Raw genomic sequence first — 20009 nt, 5'->3', positions numbered from 1 at the left:
GTTTCAACTTCCAAAACACTCACCATTTTCCCGCTCTCCCTACCCTTTTCCTTTTCTGTTGTCGACTTGTATTTGAGGTAATTTAAGATAGTGATGGTAAAAAGACTACGTGAAGAATGGACCAAAAAGGGAGTGATGCAATGAAGATAAATGGAGCAAAATTGGAGACAAGACATAACAAGCTCAAATTATACTCCATATAACTCCATTGCCCTGCAAATTGACAAGTCTGTGCAGGGCCATTGACCCCAAGTCTTTGCAAACTTACAAATATTTGCTCATATAAAACTAAACATTTTTTATTATCCAACTCAACCGCCATGAAGTTCCAAACTATTAATAATCTCCTCCTTCTCCTCCTCCTCCTCCATATCTTCCCAGTGACAACAAGTGTTGCCACCACAGTGCCTGCTTACACGCCAGCTGACCGTATCCTCCTCAACTGCGGTGCCTCAGGCATCTTCAACGACACCAGCCACCGGAGTTGGGTGGGCGATGCCGAGTTAAAATTCATGCCAGCAAATGCAGCTGCCATATCTTTTTCATCCACAGCCTCAAATATAGATCCCAATGTTTCTCCACTCCCTTATCACACCGCTCGTATTTTCACTAACTCTTTCACCTACACATTTCCCATCACCAAAGGCCAGAAATTCCTTCGCCTCTACTTCTACCCCAGCATTTACTCCCACCATGACACTTCTAAATCTCTCTTCTCTGTCTCTGCAAATTCCTTTACCCTACTGACCAATTTCAGCGCTTTCCTTCATTCCCGGAATTCTTCACAGCCATCTTTCATGAAAGAATTCGCCATCGATGTCCAAGATTATAATCAAACACTAGTTTTAACTTTCTCCCCAGAGCCATACTCCACCGGTTTCGTGAATGGCATTGAAATTGTGTCAATCCCGGATGAACTCTACTTACATAGAAATGATTCAATCAAATATGATGGCAAGAACACTCAGATATTTTATCAGGGTCGCAGTTCAGCTCTTGAGACTCTTTACAGGCTAAACGTTGGCGGCGACAGAGTTAATATTGAAGACGACAGTGGCATGTACCGGGCATGGTACCCAGATGATGGCTACTTAAGTGGCCAAGCTTTTGGCTACACTCAGGCCATCGGCAATTCCGAGGTTAAGGCCACTGTTCCATACACTGCTCCAGAAGTAGTCTACACAAGTGCCAGAATGACCTACAACACCAGTAGCTTAAATTGGGAATTTCCAGTGGATTCAGGGTTTAACTATCTTGTCAGGTTGCACTTTTGTGAATTTACGCAAGGTGTAACTAAGTCAGGACAAAGGACTTTTTCGATTCTCTTAAACAAAACCGCTGCTGATATTGCAGCTGACGTTGTCTCTTGGGCCGGCGGTCCTCTAATTCCCACCTTCAAGGACTACATCATATGGCTACCTGATCACCACAACGATCGTGGGAAACAAAACCTGGGCCTGTCTTTGTCTCCTAACTCTGCAAAAGATCAACAGTATCGTAATGCTTTCTTGAATGGCCTTGAAATATTCAAGCTCAATCGTACAAACGGGAGCCTAGCATCTGCCAACCCTGAGCTTGCGGTCAAATCTATTGAGCTGACGGTGAAGCCCAAGCAGGAGAAGAAAATTCGAGAATTGTCTATAATTTTTGGGAGTGTGGTTGGCTTCCTTGCAGTGGCTGGAGTCACGGCTTTCCTGATTTGTCGAAGGCTGAATAAAGGGAAGGAAGCATCTAATGGCAGTGCCGCCGAGTCATCCTTCCAACCTTCTTCAATCACGTCAACATACACAACTAGTACTACTGCAGATCCGCATCCTTGGAAATCCTGCAGATATTTCGCGCTCGCTGAGATCAAAGCTGCAACATCCAACCTAGATCGAAACTCCATCATTGGGAGAGGAGGATTTGGGTGCGTTTACATGGGAGTCATAGATGACGGTGCCACCACCGTGGCGATAAAACGGCTCAACCCGTCGTCAAATCAAGGGGCTCATGAGTTCCTAACCGAAATCCACATGTTGTCAAAGCTGAGGCACCTCCACTTGGTATCACTAATTGGCTACTGCGACGAGGATGGCGAGATGATCTTGGTGTATGATTACATGGCCCACGGCTCTTTACATGACCATCTCTACACCTGCCGCAACCCCCAATTATCGTGGAAGCAGCGCCTCCAGATCTCCATGGGCGCTGCAAAAGGACTGCACTATCTCCACACCGGCGCTGAACACGCCATCATACATCGCGACGTCAAGTCCACTAACATCCTACTCGACCACAACTGGATCGCCAAGATATCTGATTTTGGACTGTCCAAAATGGGAGAGTCGAACGATTCGTTCACTCATATCAGCACCAACGTCAAGGGCACCTTCGGGTACTTGGATCCGAAATACTTTTCGACTCATCAACTGACAAGAAAATCAGATGTGTATGCATTTGGAGTGGTTCTGTTCGAGCTTATTTCTGGAAGAGCGGCGGTGGATGTGAGGCTGGATGAGGAGCAGCATAGCCTGGCTGGATGGGCTCGATTTTGTGTGCGAGAAGGAAGAGTGGACGGACTCATTGACAGCAACCTTGAGGGGCAGATTTCAGCAAGTTGTTTGGATGTGTTTGTTGGAATAGCAGGGAGATGCATACACATTCAGCCATTGGAAAGGCCTACCATGGCTGATGTGGTGATGGGCCTCGAATTAGCAGTGTCGTTACAGGAGACAACCGTGGTGGAAGATAATGAAAATGATGCCGGAGGGATTCACAGCGATCGGAGCCAGGTGGCTGTTGATGTGATATGTAGCACAGATTGATGTGATATGTAGCACAGATTGTACTATCAAATATATACTATATCTATGCATGATTAGGAGTCCCTTTTTATCACAAATTTTAAGAATTTTGAAGGAATGTGAGTTGAAAATGTAAACAGTCAATGGAATCAGTAGCCTATGGAGTACTATTCAGAACAAAAGTAAAATATGACTTGTGTAATACAAGTGGATCAAGTCATGCATGAGGAATAACCTTTCTGGTTGTATCAATCCCTTTCTAGTTGGGAGAACAGCACTAGACAGCCTAAATATATTCGTAGAAACAGCTGGTAGATGCCTACTGGATCGTGGAATCGACCGGCCATCAATGAAAATGTCTTATTTAGAAGCAAGTTATATAAGCAACAGAGACACTAATATTGGCTTATCACCTTCAAATTACTATGTCTATCAACTATCAAGGACTCAAAATTTACCTTTGATCACATTCGTCAAGCTGCAATGCTTTGCCCAATTTTCGCTTCACAGCTTGGAATCCAGATGCACGACCTAAGCAAGTCCAATAGCCAGAATCACGAGTCGAAGAAAACCGAGACTTCCATCACCAAACACCACATAAAATCTTAGTTAACAACAGCCTAAAATAAAATATAAACCCAATTACTCTCTTACTTTATTGGAGTATTTTTTTATTTTACTCTTCTATTTTATTCTCTCTTTATTTTACTCTTACTTTTTGAACATTGTCTTTTAAAATTTCATGTCCAAAAGAAATGTCTTAACTTATAACCAGGCTGAGAAAATATCATTTTTCTCATTTTTGCAAGTACACCAAAATTAGTAGTACTATCATTGTAATTTTTGAAAAAGTGAAAACTTATAGTACTAGGAGTACTTTTCTTGACAACCGATGACTCGGAAGGTATTTCGGATCCAAATACTCAAAGGTGTCGTTGATCTTGATGATCCGACAAGGTGCCTTTGTGGGAATTATAGAGATGGTCATTACATGAGTGCAAATACTTGGTAGTTCGCAAGCAATGGAATCTGATGAATCCACTATCCTCCTTCAGAAGTTACAAAATAGAAAACACGTACTGTATAAAGGAAGACGAAGAAGAGGCTGGCCTCACCATCATTTTGCTCTTGATTTATATCCAGATTTTGAGAGGTGCATATAAAGTGTATCTTTAGCTACAAAACTGCCAAAAAACAAACATTTATAGGAGATGCTTCTTCCCACATTCGAACATGATTAAAGCTCTTGTGGTAAATGCATGCTACTTTTGTCTCACGCAAAAGGTTTTAGTTCCTCGCACAACGGGATCGCAGTCTTGCCAATTTTGATCATCCAATATCGGCTTAACTGAGGGAACACCTCTGGTCCGAGGATAAGCACCAACACAATCAAGTTTGAATAACTCACTGAAAAAGCATAAAGGCTGCGAGTGGTGGAATGAGAAATATGAGGACCATGACCAAAACATAATTGAATTTCAGCTGCCTTGCATCTATGTTTCGAGTAGTGTCGGCCTCAGAGGGGGGATCATGCTGCCCTGCATTGGCTTCGGTTTTGACGAATCCTTTTGAGCATTGCCCTCCATCTAGAAACAAACATTAATCACGCGTTAACCCCAGAAAACATATGTTAAAAATCATTCATAGTAAACAATAATGTCTTGCAAAGTAAAATTCAAAAACGTAATTACAGGAGAGAGCTGTGTGATAGAGGAAAGAAAGATAAGCTTGAGATAAAAGCTAATAATCTGATGCACTACTAACATCTTTTACATGCCTGGCAATTACTATATACGAGTAGAACACATGTATGAGTGTATTCACGAGATTTAAAATATCCACACTGACGACTTGGAGCAAGCATTAATCAAATAAGAGGCTTACAAGTGAACTATAGTATTAAGGAAGGAGAGAATAACAGAAACACCAAACCTCATAGTTGATGGCTTATGGTTCAGTAGGTGAACCGGCGAAGCTATTGGCTTATGGTTCAATTAGTCAGACCGAAATACTATAGCAAATAGAAAATATATATAATAGTATATGGGTAGTGATAAAATGCAAAGTCTATATATTGTACAAACTCCAAACTATGACATGGACCATTAGAAAACGTCAATAGATACAAAATTATAATAACAACAAATGTCAACACAGCATCAACCGTTGACTTTGTGTTGACATTTTTTATTGACGTTCCAGATCATAGTTTGGAGTTTGCATATGATTACATCGCGAATATATATTATATAAAAATATCATAATTTAGTGAATGGTGTAAAAAAAAGATACTAAGTCTTTAAGTTTTTAAGTTTGTAAATAACATAAAAAAATTGATCATTTCGCCAATCAGTAGTTTAATTGGGGATTCATTTTTAACTATCCATTATACTTAGACTCAAGAGATTTAGCATAGCACTGAATCAAATTTAGAATAAATAATCAAACTATATGTATGATTAATGATAAATGAAATGAAATGATAAATGTAGCAATCAGACGCTCAAGAGTTACCAAATCTGGAGTATCCATGGCCCATGAATTGCAAACAAAGAAAGATGCTCAAATGACATCTTCACCAGCTCAAGATTATGCTCTTCTCTGATAGGGAATTGCGAGACAGAATCAGACATGATTCTTGTGTACGAGCACATGGAGAATGGGACACTCTATGACCATCTGCATGATGCTTTAAAGGATCCCCTTCCATGGAAGCGAAGACTTCAAATCTGCATTGGTGCAGCTCGGGCTCTAGAGTACATTCATTTCACAGTCAAGCAGACAATGCTTCATCTTAACCTGACGTCAACCAACTTCTGGTTAAATGAGAACTGGACTCCCAAGATATCTGGATGGGGTTTGTACAAAATTACAGGAAACAATCAGGTGCCATCAGTCATTTTAGATTCAATTTATATACGCGGAGAACAGTGAACAGAAATGTCGTGTGTCTACTCATTTGGTCTGATTTTGTATCGATCCCTTTCTAGTTGGGAGAACAGCACCAGACAGCCTAAAGACATACTTAGAAACTGCTGGAAGATGCCTAATGGATCGTGGAATTGACCAGCCAACAATGACAGATGTAGTGGCAAGACTTGAGGATGCATTACAGCTCCAAGAAGCAACAGAGCTACTAAGGGTATCCAACCCCGAAGGAGCTGACCAGTAACCCATATCTGGCATGTTTGCAAGGCAAAGGATCAAGAATGTCCCAATGTGTCGACGCGAATCAAATGTAGTTCAGGGCTCTGAATTCTCCCTTTCTGATTTTAACTAGTTAAAATAAGTTGTGTGTAAAAAACTAGATGAAGACACAAATCCTTATCCATTGCACCATGCTACCATGTAAGCTCAAATAAAAAAATGATACACCATTGTAAAATGTCATTAAGTGGAACACCTCAAAATGACATGGTCAAAAACTTACTCATATTCTAAGTGAGAAATTGTCAATATATGTGGGATATATCACAGTCACGTTATCAGAAGCACAATGAAACTAAAATTTAATTCATATTCAAGTGGAACATTTAAGTCAATATATGTGGGATATATCACAGTCACATTATTAGAAGAACAATGAAACTAAAATTTAATTCATATTAAATTGGAACATTTAAGTCAATATATGTGGGCTATACAACAGTCACGTTATTATAAGCACAATGAAATAACAAGGCTATTATGAAGTAATTTAATAAGAAATAACCTTTCTGTGAATTGGCCCCACGAAGGAGTAGTTTATGACGGGAGGAAGCTTCCATATCCAATTCTTCTCCGTGAACACAGCTAAGAAATAAAAAGGAACAAACCAAGAATTGAAAAGATGCGAAATGAAAATATACTGCATGAAACAATAGCCGACAGCAGACTACTTTTCCAAACAAATCTTGTGACTGAGCAAGAGCAAGATGATGCAAATCGACAATTTTATCTTTAAATAAAACAAGAGACTTTAACAGTTGACCAGAGAAAAAAATATACATATCACAATATAACAGGATATGATCTATACCTAGCTTACATCCTCTCCCACAACACAACCCATCTTTCGAGAAAACAAAGATTAAAAATGTCAGTTTCAAAATTACCATTTATTCTCATATTCCTGAGTTTGTTGTGCCAAATCTTTATCATATTTGCCAGCCACATTCCTGCTACTACTAATCCCCTGCCTGACAGTATTGCCATTTCTTGCGGTTCTTCGGGCAGCTTGGCCGCGCTGGATGGACGTTTTTGGATGGGGGATTCTGGAGTTGAATCCACCTTGTCACTGCAGATCAATGGAAAATCTTCCAACTCAAGAGCCATTCACCAACTTGCTTCATTCGATCCTGTGCCCTGCAGGACAGCTCGAGCATCGCACAACACATTCAGTTACATCTTCCGAGTCAAGCCCGGACAGAAATTCATCCGCTTGCACTTCTATCAAGATTCATACAAGGGGTTTAAGAGGTCGGAAGCTCTGTTCACTGTTAAAGCAGGTCCTTACACACTCCTCAGTAACTTCAGCACAGTTCTTGCTGCTGATGTTTTGGGTGAAAAACATATCATCAAAGAGTACTGTGTTAATATTGATGATGGGTGGGCTTTGACTATAACTTTCTTACCAGCTCAGGGGAAAAAGAAATCAGATAACTTCTATGCATTTGTCAATGGTATAGAGGTTGTCTCAATGCCCACTGGTCATTATTTCACTCCCGAAGGGGAGTTGGGTGCTCTTGTTGTCGGAAAGAAGTACAGATTCTTTGTTGATAACAGCACAGCATTAGAGCTGGTTCAACGGTTGAATATTGGTGGAACCTCCATCTTGCCGGCTCAAGATTCCCACCTGTTCCGCCGATGGGATGAAGACTCCAACTACTTGCTCGAAAGAGGTCAAGGTGCTCTTCCTGTTAATACTTTAACCACAGTTAGATATGCAGACATGTTAACATATGTTGCACCAGTTAAAGTATATCAAACGTCAAGGATGATGTTAGCAGACACTAAATTGAGTGCCAGTACTCTTAAATGGAAACTGTCAGTGCACTTAGGATTCAGATACCTAATTAGGCTCCATTTTTCAAAGTTTGATCAGCAGACGATGGAGAGTCCCAACAAGAACTTCTCTGTTCTCATCAATAATCAGATAGCTGAGGATAATGTCAATATCATTCAATGGGGTGGAGTATCTGGAGTTGCAGTCTACAGAGACTATATAGTGATGATGGAGGGAGATAAGATGGAGGAAAAGAGCTATCTTACCATCCTGTACCAGCCAAAGTTTGAATCAACAGCTGAACAATTCCATAGCACACTGATTGCCTTGGAAGTATTTAAGCAGAGCAACCCCGACAACAACCTAGCAGGAAAATGGCCAGTTCCTGAGCTGCAGCATTCAAACTCAACACCAAAGCAAAAGAAATCAAAATCAAGTTACCGTATAAACTTGATCTCGGCTATCCTCACAGCTATACTAGCATTAATGAATGTTGCAGTTTACAACCTTAAAAGAATTTCAGACTCCAGTTCCAGAAGGGTAATGGGATCATCCTTGGTGGAAGATCGATGCCGGAAGTTTTCAATTGAAGAAATACGTTTGGCAACCAACAGTTTTGATCCTCAGTTTCAAATAGGAAGTGGAGGATATGGCAGAGTCTATAAAGGGAACATCAACAATGGAGCAACTGTTGTTGCAATCAAGCGATTGAAAACAGAATCTCGGCAAGGAGAAACTGAGTTTCAGACGGAAATCATGATGCTATCCAAGCTCAGGCATGTCAATCTTGTTTCACTTATTGGTTACTGCAATGATGGTCAGGAGCGGATTTTGGTTTACCAGTATATCAGCCAGGGAACACTTGCCGACCAACTCTACAAAGCCAACGGAATTGGAAGGTCTAATCTTCCACTTTCTTGGGAACTTCGACTCAAAGTCTCAATTGGGGCTGCATGTGGCTTATATCATCTTCACTCGCAGCACGGGATCATACACAGGGATGTGAAAAGCACAAACATTCTGCTGGATGAGAATTGGGTTGCCAAGATCTCAGATTTTGGGCTGTCCAAAATGGGACCACCAAATGATTCATTCACCCATATTAGTACGAATGTCAAAGGCACATTTGGGTACCTAGATCCAGAGTACTTCTTAACTCGTAAATTGACGAGAAAGTCAGATGTCTATGCATTTGGAGTGGTTTTATTTGAAGTTCTTTCTGGAAGACCTCCAGTGAACATAAGACTTGACGAGGAGCAACACAGCCTGGCTGGATGGGCTCGATATTGCATACGAGATGGAAGAGTGGATCGACTCATTGACCCCAACTTGATGGAGCAGATATCACCTGCTTGTTTAAAAGTGTTTGTTGGAATTGCAGGAAGATGCCTACACATTCAACCCCAGGGAAGGCCTTCTATTGCAGATGTAGTGGTGGGCCTTGAATTAGCTTTGTTATTACAGCATACAAAAGATCCTATAGAACAGGAGGAAGAGGATGAAAATTCTGGAAGAAGTTACAGCGACCATAGTGATGGGGTCGTTTGTATGGATGATATAAGTTTCCCCACTGGAGAATCATACAGGATTAGCAGTGAAGATGATCCCAGCTCCAGTACAACCAACGGAGGCAGTGATCAGAAGAGCAGAAAAAAGAAGGCCAGGGATAATGGCTTGAACAATGATTACACAAGATGGTGGTGGGACCCATTTGGGATTTTACCAAGAACAACATCAAAGTCAAAACAGCGAAGTGAGGTAATCCACCAGTTTTCCCTCCAGGAGATTCAGAGAGCCACAAATAATTTTCACAAAAATCTCATGATTGGCTATGGAGGATTGGACAGTGTATATAAAGGATGCCTAGATGGTGGTAAAAGAAATGTAGCAATCAGACGCTCAAGAGCTACCGAATCTAGAGTATCCATGGCCCATGAGTTGCAAACAAAGAAAGATACTCAAATGACCTCTTCACCAGCTCAAGATTATGCTCTGTCTCTGATAGGGTATTGTGAGACAGAATCAGACATGATTCTTGTGTACGAGCACATGGAAAATGGGACACTCTATGACCATCTGCATGATGCTTTAAAGGATCCCCTTCCATGGAAGCGAAGACTTCAAATCTGCATTGGTGCAGCTCGGAGTCTAGAGTACCTTCATTTCACACTCAAGCAGACAATGCTTCATCTTAACCTGACGTCAACCAACATCTGGTTAAATGAGAACTGGACTCCCAAGATATCTGGATGGGGTTTATCCAAAATTACAGGAAACAATCAGGTGCCATCAGTCATCAAGAGTAACTGGGGAATTTTGGATTCAAATTACATACATGGAGAACATTTAACAGCAATGTCGTGTGTCTACTCGTTTGGTGTGATTTTGTTTGAGGTGCTGTTTGCTGAAAAGGAATCAGACCGCTGGCTCAATGAGGATCATGTGACTCTAGCCCAGTGGATCAAGACATGCACGAGGACTAACCTTCCTGGTTGTATCGATCCCTTTCTAGTTGGGAGAACAGCACCAGACAGCCTAAAGATATTCGTAGAAACTGCTGGAAGATGCCTAAAGGATAGTGGAATTGACCGGCCATCAATGACAGATGTAGTGGCAAGACTTGAGGATGCATTACAGCTCCAAGAAGCAACAGAAGCTACTCAGGGTATCCAGCCCCGAAGGAGCTGACCAGTAACCCATATCGGGCATGTTTGCAAGCAAGAGGATCAAGAATGACACGAGTCAAATGTAGTTCAGGGCTCTGAATTGCCCTTTCTGTTTTTAAATAGTAAAAGTAAGTTGTGTAAATACTAAGATGATGAAACATATCCTTATCCATTGTACCATACTACCATATAAGCTCAAATTTATGCCTAATGCTCTTCACATGTGCTTCTACTGGATTCTTTCATGTTAAGAACAATACAAAAGGGGAAGCAGAAGTTCAGCAAGATAATGTCTTATTTCTCCAATTTGAAATCACATCATATTCTCAGGAGTCAGAGAAAACTGAAAAATCCTTGATAATACACTACATAAAATCTTAGTTAACAACAGCCTATGATATAATTCGAACTGAATCACCAAGACGGATTAAACAAGCAAAAGCTAAAAAAATCAACAATGCGGTCTAAGTTCCACAGAAGCGCGAATTCGTATGTCACATAACCAATACATGGAATTCATACTGTCAAATTATAAAAGTTGGAATCAAAGTTGGAATCAGCGAGAAGCAGAATTGAGAGGAATATACCTGAATCGCACCGAAGACTCCTGCGTGCTAGCGCGCATCGCACATATTTTATCTATATGCTCCATATATGTATGAACATGATTGATTAAGTTTTAATTATGGTAATTAAGGTTTAATTAGGGTAATTATGTGAACGCCAATGATGCTATTCAAATAATTAAGGCTTATCGCACCGAGGGAAAATTAATTAGTAAGAATAATGTTTTTATTTATGAAAAAAAATAAAATTGAATGAAGTGTTTAAATTGAAATAATTATGAATACACATGCAATGCAATTTAAGATGATTATTTTTCTTTTTTTAGTTTATTGAGTAAACTGCGTCCTTAGTCCTTAACTTTTTGAGCTGTGACACCATGGATTCCTAACAAAAAAAAAATAGTGCAAGAGAAATAAAGTTTTATTTAATCACGAATACATTATTTTTAGCCACTTTTCGGACGAAACTGCCCAAATTGCTTGAAAGGCATTTTCGGCAATTCTTAAATTCGCTGACATATGAATTCTGTCACAATTCTGTCGACAACTTTTTATATGATTTCCTAAAGTTCTGGTACACATAGTGCAATAGGCCAAAGTGCAAAAAGCCAACTAAATAGAGGAGAGCAATAAAGCTAATTAAAGATGAGTAGTGAGTGTTGAACAGAAGTCTCTACCATTTTCTAAATATTTTGAAGATGATTTTTTGAAATCCGCTCTTACCTCAATTAAATAGGTTTGTGAAGAACATGATGTTAAAACCTATCCATGTAAGTTTTATATGGCGAATTTCTCTAACACCTAACCCATCAACTTCATCATGTTAAGATTAATTTTACTGAAGAATTAAAACTAATAAAATCAGTTCCATGTTTAGGATTTCGTCTTACCAAATCAAATCTCCAAGCAGAAGTCTTTTTATCATCACTCTAAATGTAGCTCCATTTTCTTTTACAAAGTGTGACCATAATATGCTAGCTAGCTAATCCAAAACCACAAGAAAAGATATCAAGGGTAAATATAAACTGTGTAGAAATCGAAATCAAATAACAAGAAAAAAAAAACCAATTCATTCAAAAAATTCTTATTGGTTAGGAATAAAATATCTCTAAATTTGAATCAGCCATGTCCACAGATCTTGTGTAAATCCTCTCAACAATGGTGTGTAGAACACAACACTGAGGTTCAAAAAAGGCCTCAATTTCCTTTAATTATGAATATTCGCAAAACACCTTTATTTTCTCAAAATCTAAGTCAACTTTCTACAATTCAAGAAATATTCATATCCGAAAATATCACCTGAAATTTGTTTGAAGATATTTAATGGCGAACAAAAAATAAAAGGGTCAAAATTTATAAGTTGGGAACTTGGGATAAGAAATAAATATGCAATAAAGATAATACTTATATGCAGAACATTACCGTGGCCAATTTATTGTTTGGGCTATCAATTTCACACCTACCTATCTCATTTATTATGATATGATATTTCTCCAAATTAACAAAAAAACAAATCCTAGACAACAAATAAAATTAATTTCCTACGAAATTGTTGATCATGTTGACTCTAGTAAGACTATGTCTAGAAGGCGACTTATGCTGCTTCCCAGCAAACTCCTCGTCATTGAATTTGATATTTAGCTGAGATGAGTAAGTCAAAGTCTACAAGATCAGCTGCTGATGCTTCTAACTAAACAACCTACTCCTCATTGACTTCGAAATTCATCTCTCTGACTATTCACTTCATTCATTCCAACAAGTTGCTCAGATTCCACAGATACACAAAGATCACACAGAGAATAATGCATCACTTTTCACTTTCCATTGCTCTGTTGCTTCTTTTTCACCTTGGTGCATTTCCAGTAGCAGCAGCAGCAAGTAGTAATGATCCAGTTACAACCACATCCAAGCTTTCCATTAGTTGTGGCTCGGTTGCCACGTCTGCAGCTCTCAACGGCAAACAGTGGATCGGAGACATACAACCAAAAGGATCATCCCTGCTACAGATTAAGGGTTCATCAACCGACTCAACTGTCAGGCATAGCTCCACCTCTGCTCGTCAAGTTCCCCACAACACAGCTAGAATCTCTACTTCTCAATTCTCCTATGCATTTCGAGTCAGCCCGGGTGAGAAAATTCTCCGCCTTCACTTTAATCCCGCACCATATAAAGGCTTCGAAAGGTTGAACGACTTGTTCAATGTTGAAGCTGGGCCCTTTACTCTGCTCGCTAACTTCAGCGCTTCGCTAACTGCTGCTGCTCTTGGTGTCAACACTTTCTCCAAGGAGTTCTGCATAAGCATAGAAGAAAACCAAACACTGAGCATAAACTTTTCTCCTGCAACTAGTCGATTAGGAGATACCACATATGCTTTCATAAACGGAATAGAGATAATCCCAGTACCTCTACGTCTTTCATACTTGAAAGGAAGAGATCATCGAGCCCAAGTGGTAGGCCACAAAGCTCTTGTGTCTATAGACAATACCACTGCACTTGAATTAACATACAGAGTTAACATGAAACAGTATCTAGTATCATTTTCTGATGAATTTGATGATAGAGCAAAGGAATACGAGTTCAACGGTCTTACCTGGAATACACCGGTGGATGTTGGCTTTAGGTACTTGGTCAGGATTCATTTCTGCAACCTAGGTCTCCATGGAGAGAGACTCAAAGTCCTTATTGGTCAAGTAGTAGTGGATGCTAACATTTCGATACAACTGGATGATGAATATGGCATCATAGAGTACAGGGACTATGTAATGGCAGTTAAAGGCCGAAAAGAGGAGGGTAAACGAGAGCTCTTGATTTCCCTGCAGTATAATGATGAGTTTGATGGTGCACATCAACTCATCAAGGGATTTGAGATATTCAAACTGAGCAATACTGATAACAATCTTGCCAGTCCGAATGTCTTCCCTCCGAAAAGTGATTCTGCCCCTCGGATTATCAACAACTTAACGCCTATTCTGTCTCAAGGAACTGCAAATACAACTCTTGCAATAGCTATACTTGCTCTGGTGAATATAATTGTCTATAAGCTGCGGGAAATCTATGAAGGAAGGAGCGTTACGGAGGATGAAAACATACCATCAGTAAAGGCTGAACGACTCTGTCGACGTTTTTCTCTGGCTGAGATTCAATCAGCCACCAAAAACTTCAGTGAAAGGTTACTCATCGGAAGGGGAGGATTTGGTAAAGTTTACATTGGATCTATTGATAATGGGCGAGAGACTGTTGCCGTAAAGAGGTTAAAATCTAACTCAAGACAAGGGAAACATGAGTTTTTGACAGAGATTGAAACACTATGTGAGCTCCGACATATTAATCTTGTCTCTCTAATAGGCTACTGCAGTTATCACAGGGAAATGATTCTTGTTTATGAGTACATGCCCAGTGGCACACTGGCTGATCACCTCCATGAATATGCCAGGGAAGACAATGTTTCATGTTCTCTCACTTGGAAGCAACGCCTAGATATCTGCATAGGAACCGCCCGAGGATTAGATTATCTCCACACAGGCAACAAAGTCATACATCGCGATGTTAAAGCTTCAAACATCCTCTTGGATGAAAATCTCATAGCCAAGGTCTCCGATTTTGGGTTAGCTAAGCATGAAGATCTAATCAAGCTACAGAGCCATGTTAGCACAAGAGTTAAGGGCACCCCTGGGTACATGGACCCATATTATCAAAATACTGGCAAGTTGACAAGGAAAAGCGACGTATATGCCTTTGGTGTTGTGTTGCTGGAAGTATTGTGCGAGAGAAAAGCACTAGGTCAAAGGTTTGGAGAGGAAGATTTCTATCTCACCATATGGGCTCGAAACAAGATTAAGGAGGGGGAGGTTAATAAGATTGTATCTTCGAGTTTGTTGGATGAAATCTTACCAGACAGTCTGAAGGCATTTGTTGAGGTTGCTGAAAGATGTTTGCACAACGAACCAAAGCAAAGGCCAACGATGGCTCAAATTGTGGTTCAACTTGAGTCTGCTCTTGAGCTTCAGGAGAGTGGAAAGACTGCTGAACCAAATCACGTAGCACTTGTTGATAATAATGCCTGTCCAACAAATGAACATATGATGTTCTTTGCAAACACTGCACTATCAGCAGAAGCCGCTGCAGACGTACATGTTGATATTCCTCCTCCTATGGAACAAACTAATCGAAATCACTTTCTAGATGGAGAAGAAGATTGGAGAGAACCAAAATCGTATAAGGGACGTTTTTGGGCATTGGATACACTGTGGAACAGGTTAAAACCATCCAAGAGAAAAGAAATTAGCTTAACATCAGGTATTAACTTGTTCCAAACACTTTCTATAATATGCTAATTCTTCAACCCATTATTAAATCATCAATCTGTATACTCCAAGCGTAAGATAGAAGTGTGCAACGATTTTGCAGAATTTGGTGAGGCAGACATAAGAGTACCCAAGTATGATTTTAGCAAGCTTGCGGCTGCTACCAATCTCTTCTCCTATTCCCATGAGATTGGAACAGGTGGATCAGCTCGAGTCTACAAGGTGACTCTTCAAGGCTGATGATTTCCCTTTTTTATTCCTTTAGATATGACGATGGGAAATGAGTTGATTCTTCTCCAAACTAATTCGTATTTGAATCTTCGTATAGACTGTATTACCCAGAGGAAGGTCAGTCGCAGTAAAGAGATATTCTTCTACACGAGACCATGTCCCATGGTTCAAAAATGAGATTCTCTCAGTTTCCAATCTCCATCACCAGAACATCATTATACTGCTTGGATATTGCATTCATGACAAAACATGTATGCTTTTGTATGAGTTCATGGAGAACGGAAGTTTAGATAGATATATATTTGGTTGGTGATTTAGACTCTTTCCCTAGTTTTTTTCAATTTCAAATGGATGGATAAATATAGTATCTAACATTTTTTTCTGTTTCTTGAATGTAATGGAACATTTGCACATAGAAGAAGAACGACGTCGTAGGTTCCGATGGTCAGATCGCTTCAAAGTCATTATTGGAATTGCTAAAGGAGTTATCTATCTTCATCAAGAGTCAAGTCCGAAAATGATTCACAGGAATCTTAACTCAACCAATATATTACTGGACGATGAGATGAATCCTAAAATATCAGGCTTTGGCTTTGGCTTAGCCAAAATTATTGAAGATGACCAAAGACAAGTGTCAACCCGTGTTATTGAGACCGCGTATTTTTTTATATATGCATCCTTTCCTATCCACTCTAACTTTGTCTTTCTGAACCCCGAATATTGATATTTTGTTTCTTTGATTTTTGTGTGCAGATTTTATCCTCCACCAAAATTTTATAGCAGAGATCAAGTGTCAGAAAAGTCAGGTGTCTACAGTTTTGGTGTATTAGTCTTGGAGATATTGAGTGGCAAGAGATATAATAGAGAAAGGGAGAATCTCATTGGCAGTGTAAGCATAACTAACTTTTGTGATATTCTATGTATATATAATGTGTATGCAATGCAAGTTCATAATGGATAGTAAGGATTGATTTTATACAAATAGATGAACGAGAGCAGTCTTTTCAGTTACTATAGAACATACCAAGTCGAACCACTGATGAAGCATTCATAACTTTTCAAAATTTGTCCTACTTGCTGCCTTTAATTCACATATTATCATACTATACATACATGAAATAAAAGAGCAGAACTCAAGTGTGCAAATAGACAAATTCCATGAGTATATACACAGTACAGCGGTGTCAGAGTGCATTTTGCCAGTTTATGACCGTGAATGCATTATGATATGATGAATGTCCAGGCTTGGGAGCTGTGGGAAATAAATAGAAATGTATTAGCGATGGTAGACGAATACCTTGGAGGATATTTTTCGGCAGAAGAAGCGGTGAGATGTATACAAGTATGCCTGTTGTGCACTCTATATGACCCGCAGCAGCGCCCAACAATGGCTTCTGCACTGAGAATGTTGCTTGGAGAAGACTTATCGCTACAAGAGAAGATGGAACAGGCACAACGCCTTTCCAATGTCGGGCAGAACAAGCTGGCAGACTCAGAGGTCTCACTGTCTCAGTAGCTTCCAGTTGACATTTTTATGTTAAATTTAGTACCCTTTAAAGAATTCAGTTACATTCTGCTTTTTTCACACTACGAATGCAACATGCATATCCTTATTTTAAATTCCTACTATATAAGATGATAGTCATTCTAAATTTAAATTCTTTCAAATTTTAAGAAAATAAAAGTTATACTCCTATTTATGTGTGTCTATTTTATATAATTTCATCAAGTGTTATACTGTTATCTACCTAAGAACAAATAAAAAAAAAAACAGAAGCCAAGCAACATAATACAGGAAAAAGAGTTTTGCATCACCAGATTTTCCAGAAATGACCAAACATATTAGTATCAGTGGTTCAATATGTATAAAGTTCATACGCTGCGGTCTCAGTTCCAGAGAAGCGCAAATTCATACATCATACAAATTACAACCAATAGATGGAATTCATACTCTCAAATTAGTACTATAAAGTTGGAATCAAAATGCAATCAGCGAGAAGAAGATTGAGAGGAATATACCTGAATCGCACCGAAGGGCGAAGACTCCACTCCTGCTGGCTAGCGAAGTGTAATATTTTTATTTTAAAAAAATACTTCAAATAGTTACGGGTACAACTTTGTTTATACTTGAAAGGAGTAATTATTATGTTCAATTCAAGATGTTCATGATCCTTTTTAAATTTATTACAATAAATATATTCTTTTTCCTCTTTTAAATAAAACATGTTTATTTATATATCTTTATTAAAATATTTAATTATACATATCTGTTTCAATAACTTTATTTAAAATGTGTCATTTAAGAATTTAGTTAATCTTAAATGAGACGAATGGATTAGAATTCAACCAAAAATTGGTACCGTTAAGTAATAGTTGGGCTTAATTTAAAATTTACACCAGTATTTTGTAATGCTTGATTTACTTGATACTAACACTTGGCTTATTAGTTAAAAATAAAACACGTCTCATCTAAAAACATTTGATTTTCTAATAATATTTGGGAATGGGAGTGTTATATTGCTAATTACAATTAAATAATAGTCCTTAGATATTCAAATTAAGAGCCTAGATCATCAGCTCCGGAATGTCAATATAATCAACAAAAAAACGTCAATAAGGATATTAAGATCAATTTACAACAAATTAGTTGTAACCAACGTTTGAAAAATATCACATAACTTTAAAACGCATACAACTTTCTCGATTTAAATTATTTTTTCACAAAACGTATATCAAATTAAAGATAATTTCATAAGGATTCTAATAGATCTCACTTGCATATGTTCTGATGTCAAAATTTGAAAAAAAAATATAAAATTTTCAATTTTTTCGTATAGCAACAAATGTCAACGCGTAGTATATAAAATATGTCAATATAATTACGGGTACAAGTTTGTTTATACTTCAGATAATTATGACTATGAGTAACGTTCAATTCATGTTCATTTTCCTCTTTGAAATAAAACATCTTTATTATAACTCTTTATTAAAATATTTTATTACATTTTTCTTTTTTCATAATATACTCAATAACTTTATTAGAAATCATGTTTCATTTAAGAATTTGATCATCTTGAATAAGACAATAGATTAGAATTCAACCAAAAATCTGGTACTGTTAATAACGTACCAATAAAAATTTTCGCCCCTACCAATATGACCTAGGCAGGTTGTTAATTGAATCTATTTTAAGAAATACTTGGGGGAATCAGTCTATTAATAGTAACCATAGATTTATTTTGATGACCGATTTAATATAGTTTGTAATTTTGCATGCCTAGGGAAACTTTTTGTGTGAAGACTTGATCAGTTATTCAGTCACAAAGTAAATGGGCTTACATCAATGATTTTAAGTCAATGGATTTATTATATGATTTGTCAATGGCAATGATTTGTCTTAGTCAATGGACATACTATTAATAATATTTATTTAAATTAAATTAATTGATATTTTAATTGAAAATTAATCAGTAAATCTTACTCCTTAGAAATCATCTCATGCCAGTTAAATCCTCGTTTAAAGTTAATTAAATTATAATTGGAGATTATTAAATTTTTTTCATAATTAATCAACTCTCAATTATTAGGATTAGAGGATTCCTTTTTTTCTTCTTAGGATCTCTCCCTTCAATTTTTTTCAAATTCTGATTCATTCTTATTTTCCACTCACAATGCAGAGTTCTTATCTCATACTACTAGTTCTTATTTTCCTCGTTTAAAGTTCTTATTTTGCACCACCAATTTAATATGCCTAATGGATTAATTAGTTGTATTATTAAAGATTTATATTTTTTATATGCAAATTTAATGCTACTATAATTTAGCTAGTTTTACTTTAACCAATATTTAAGTTTCTCAAGAAACACAAACCCATATATTAAGACAATAGATATTAACTAGTATTTGCGTTTTATTTCTCGTGTTAATATTCGCCTATAATGGTATTTTCCCAAATGAAAAATAGAAGAAGAATATTCATACACAAAAAATCATCGCATTTGTATTGTGGAGGCTCCAATTTTATGGCGTCCTAATAAATTATTAAATCTTTTTTAGTTAAATGTTTTTGTTAGTTGAGTGTAGGTTTAGATAAATTAATTAAAGAATTAAGTACAACCAAATAACCAATCAAACAAAGCTGAATAAACAAACGGCCGAAAAATGCTCAAAATATAAACTGCATTGACAATTAATGAAACAAAATTTGAACATTTTAATAATTGCTTTGTTTGAATTAATCCTCAACAACAAACTACAAAATGCACCACGACAAACCATAGTAATTTGATCAAACATCCAACACAATATCACTCACTACAATCTTTTTCAACTTGGGAATAACCCAATTATATCCATTTTGTATTCATGAGTAGGGAATAGTTTATATGTCACCAAAGACGGCGTCTAAGACTACGTCAAAAAATGGTGTAATCCAATGAAAGTCTAAGACTACGTCAAAAAATGGTGTAATC

General features: G+C 37.9%; 2 protein-coding genes, 1 long non-coding RNA gene and 1 pseudogene across 5 annotated transcripts; 3 read left to right on the top strand and 1 right to left on the bottom strand.

Annotated features, from left to right (window-relative positions):
• The first annotated feature begins 320 nt into the window (after nt 1-320).
• LOC125206857 (receptor-like protein kinase FERONIA pseudogene) lies at nt 321-5951 on the top strand (annotated as a pseudogene).
• Nucleotides 5952-6602: 651 nt separating this feature from the next.
• On the top strand, nt 6603-10630 carry LOC125207707 (receptor-like protein kinase FERONIA). Its single transcript, XM_048107165.2, has one exon. The coding sequence runs from the start codon at nt 6862-6864 to the stop codon at nt 10456-10458; it is 3597 nt and encodes a 1198-aa protein (XP_047963122.1). The 5' UTR covers nt 6603-6861; the 3' UTR covers nt 10459-10630.
• Nucleotides 10631-12468: 1838 nt separating this feature from the next.
• LOC125207709 (uncharacterized) lies at nt 12469-17630 on the bottom strand. Of its 2 annotated transcripts, none has more exons than XR_007174009.2 (4): nt 17557-17630; nt 13593-17053; nt 13406-13489; nt 12469-13292 (listed from the first exon to the last, which is right to left on the bottom strand). It is a non-coding gene; the product is annotated as an uncharacterized LOC125207709 (long non-coding RNA). The 2 variants fall into 2 exon arrangements; XR_016132328.1 differs by having other exon boundaries at nt 13593-17088; nt 17557-17604.
• LOC148923803 (putative receptor-like protein kinase At5g39000) lies at nt 12805-17122 on the top strand. Of its 2 annotated transcripts, none has more exons than XM_089059979.1 (6): nt 12805-15298; nt 15410-15528; nt 15635-15842; nt 15957-16194; nt 16291-16426; nt 16781-17122. In XM_089059979.1, the coding sequence occupies exons 1-6, from the start codon at nt 12805-12807 to the stop codon at nt 17051-17053; spliced, it is 3468 nt and encodes a 1155-aa protein (XP_088916105.1). In that variant the 3' UTR covers nt 17054-17122. The 2 variants fall into 2 exon arrangements, with proteins under 2 accessions (XP_088916105.1, XP_088916104.1); XM_089059978.1 differs by having other exon boundaries at nt 15954-16194.
• Nucleotides 17631-20009: the final 2379 nt, after the last annotated feature.

The sequence above is a fragment of the Salvia hispanica genome, chromosome 6, assembly GCF_029641045.1.
Source record: "Salvia hispanica isolate PSC_SH4W2 chromosome 6, Shi_PSC_v1, whole genome shotgun sequence".
Lineage (NCBI taxonomy): Eukaryota > Viridiplantae > Streptophyta > Magnoliopsida > Lamiales > Lamiaceae > Salvia > Salvia hispanica.
The sequence above is the reverse complement of the archived record's forward strand: the minus strand, read 5'-3'. Positions and strand labels throughout refer to the sequence as shown.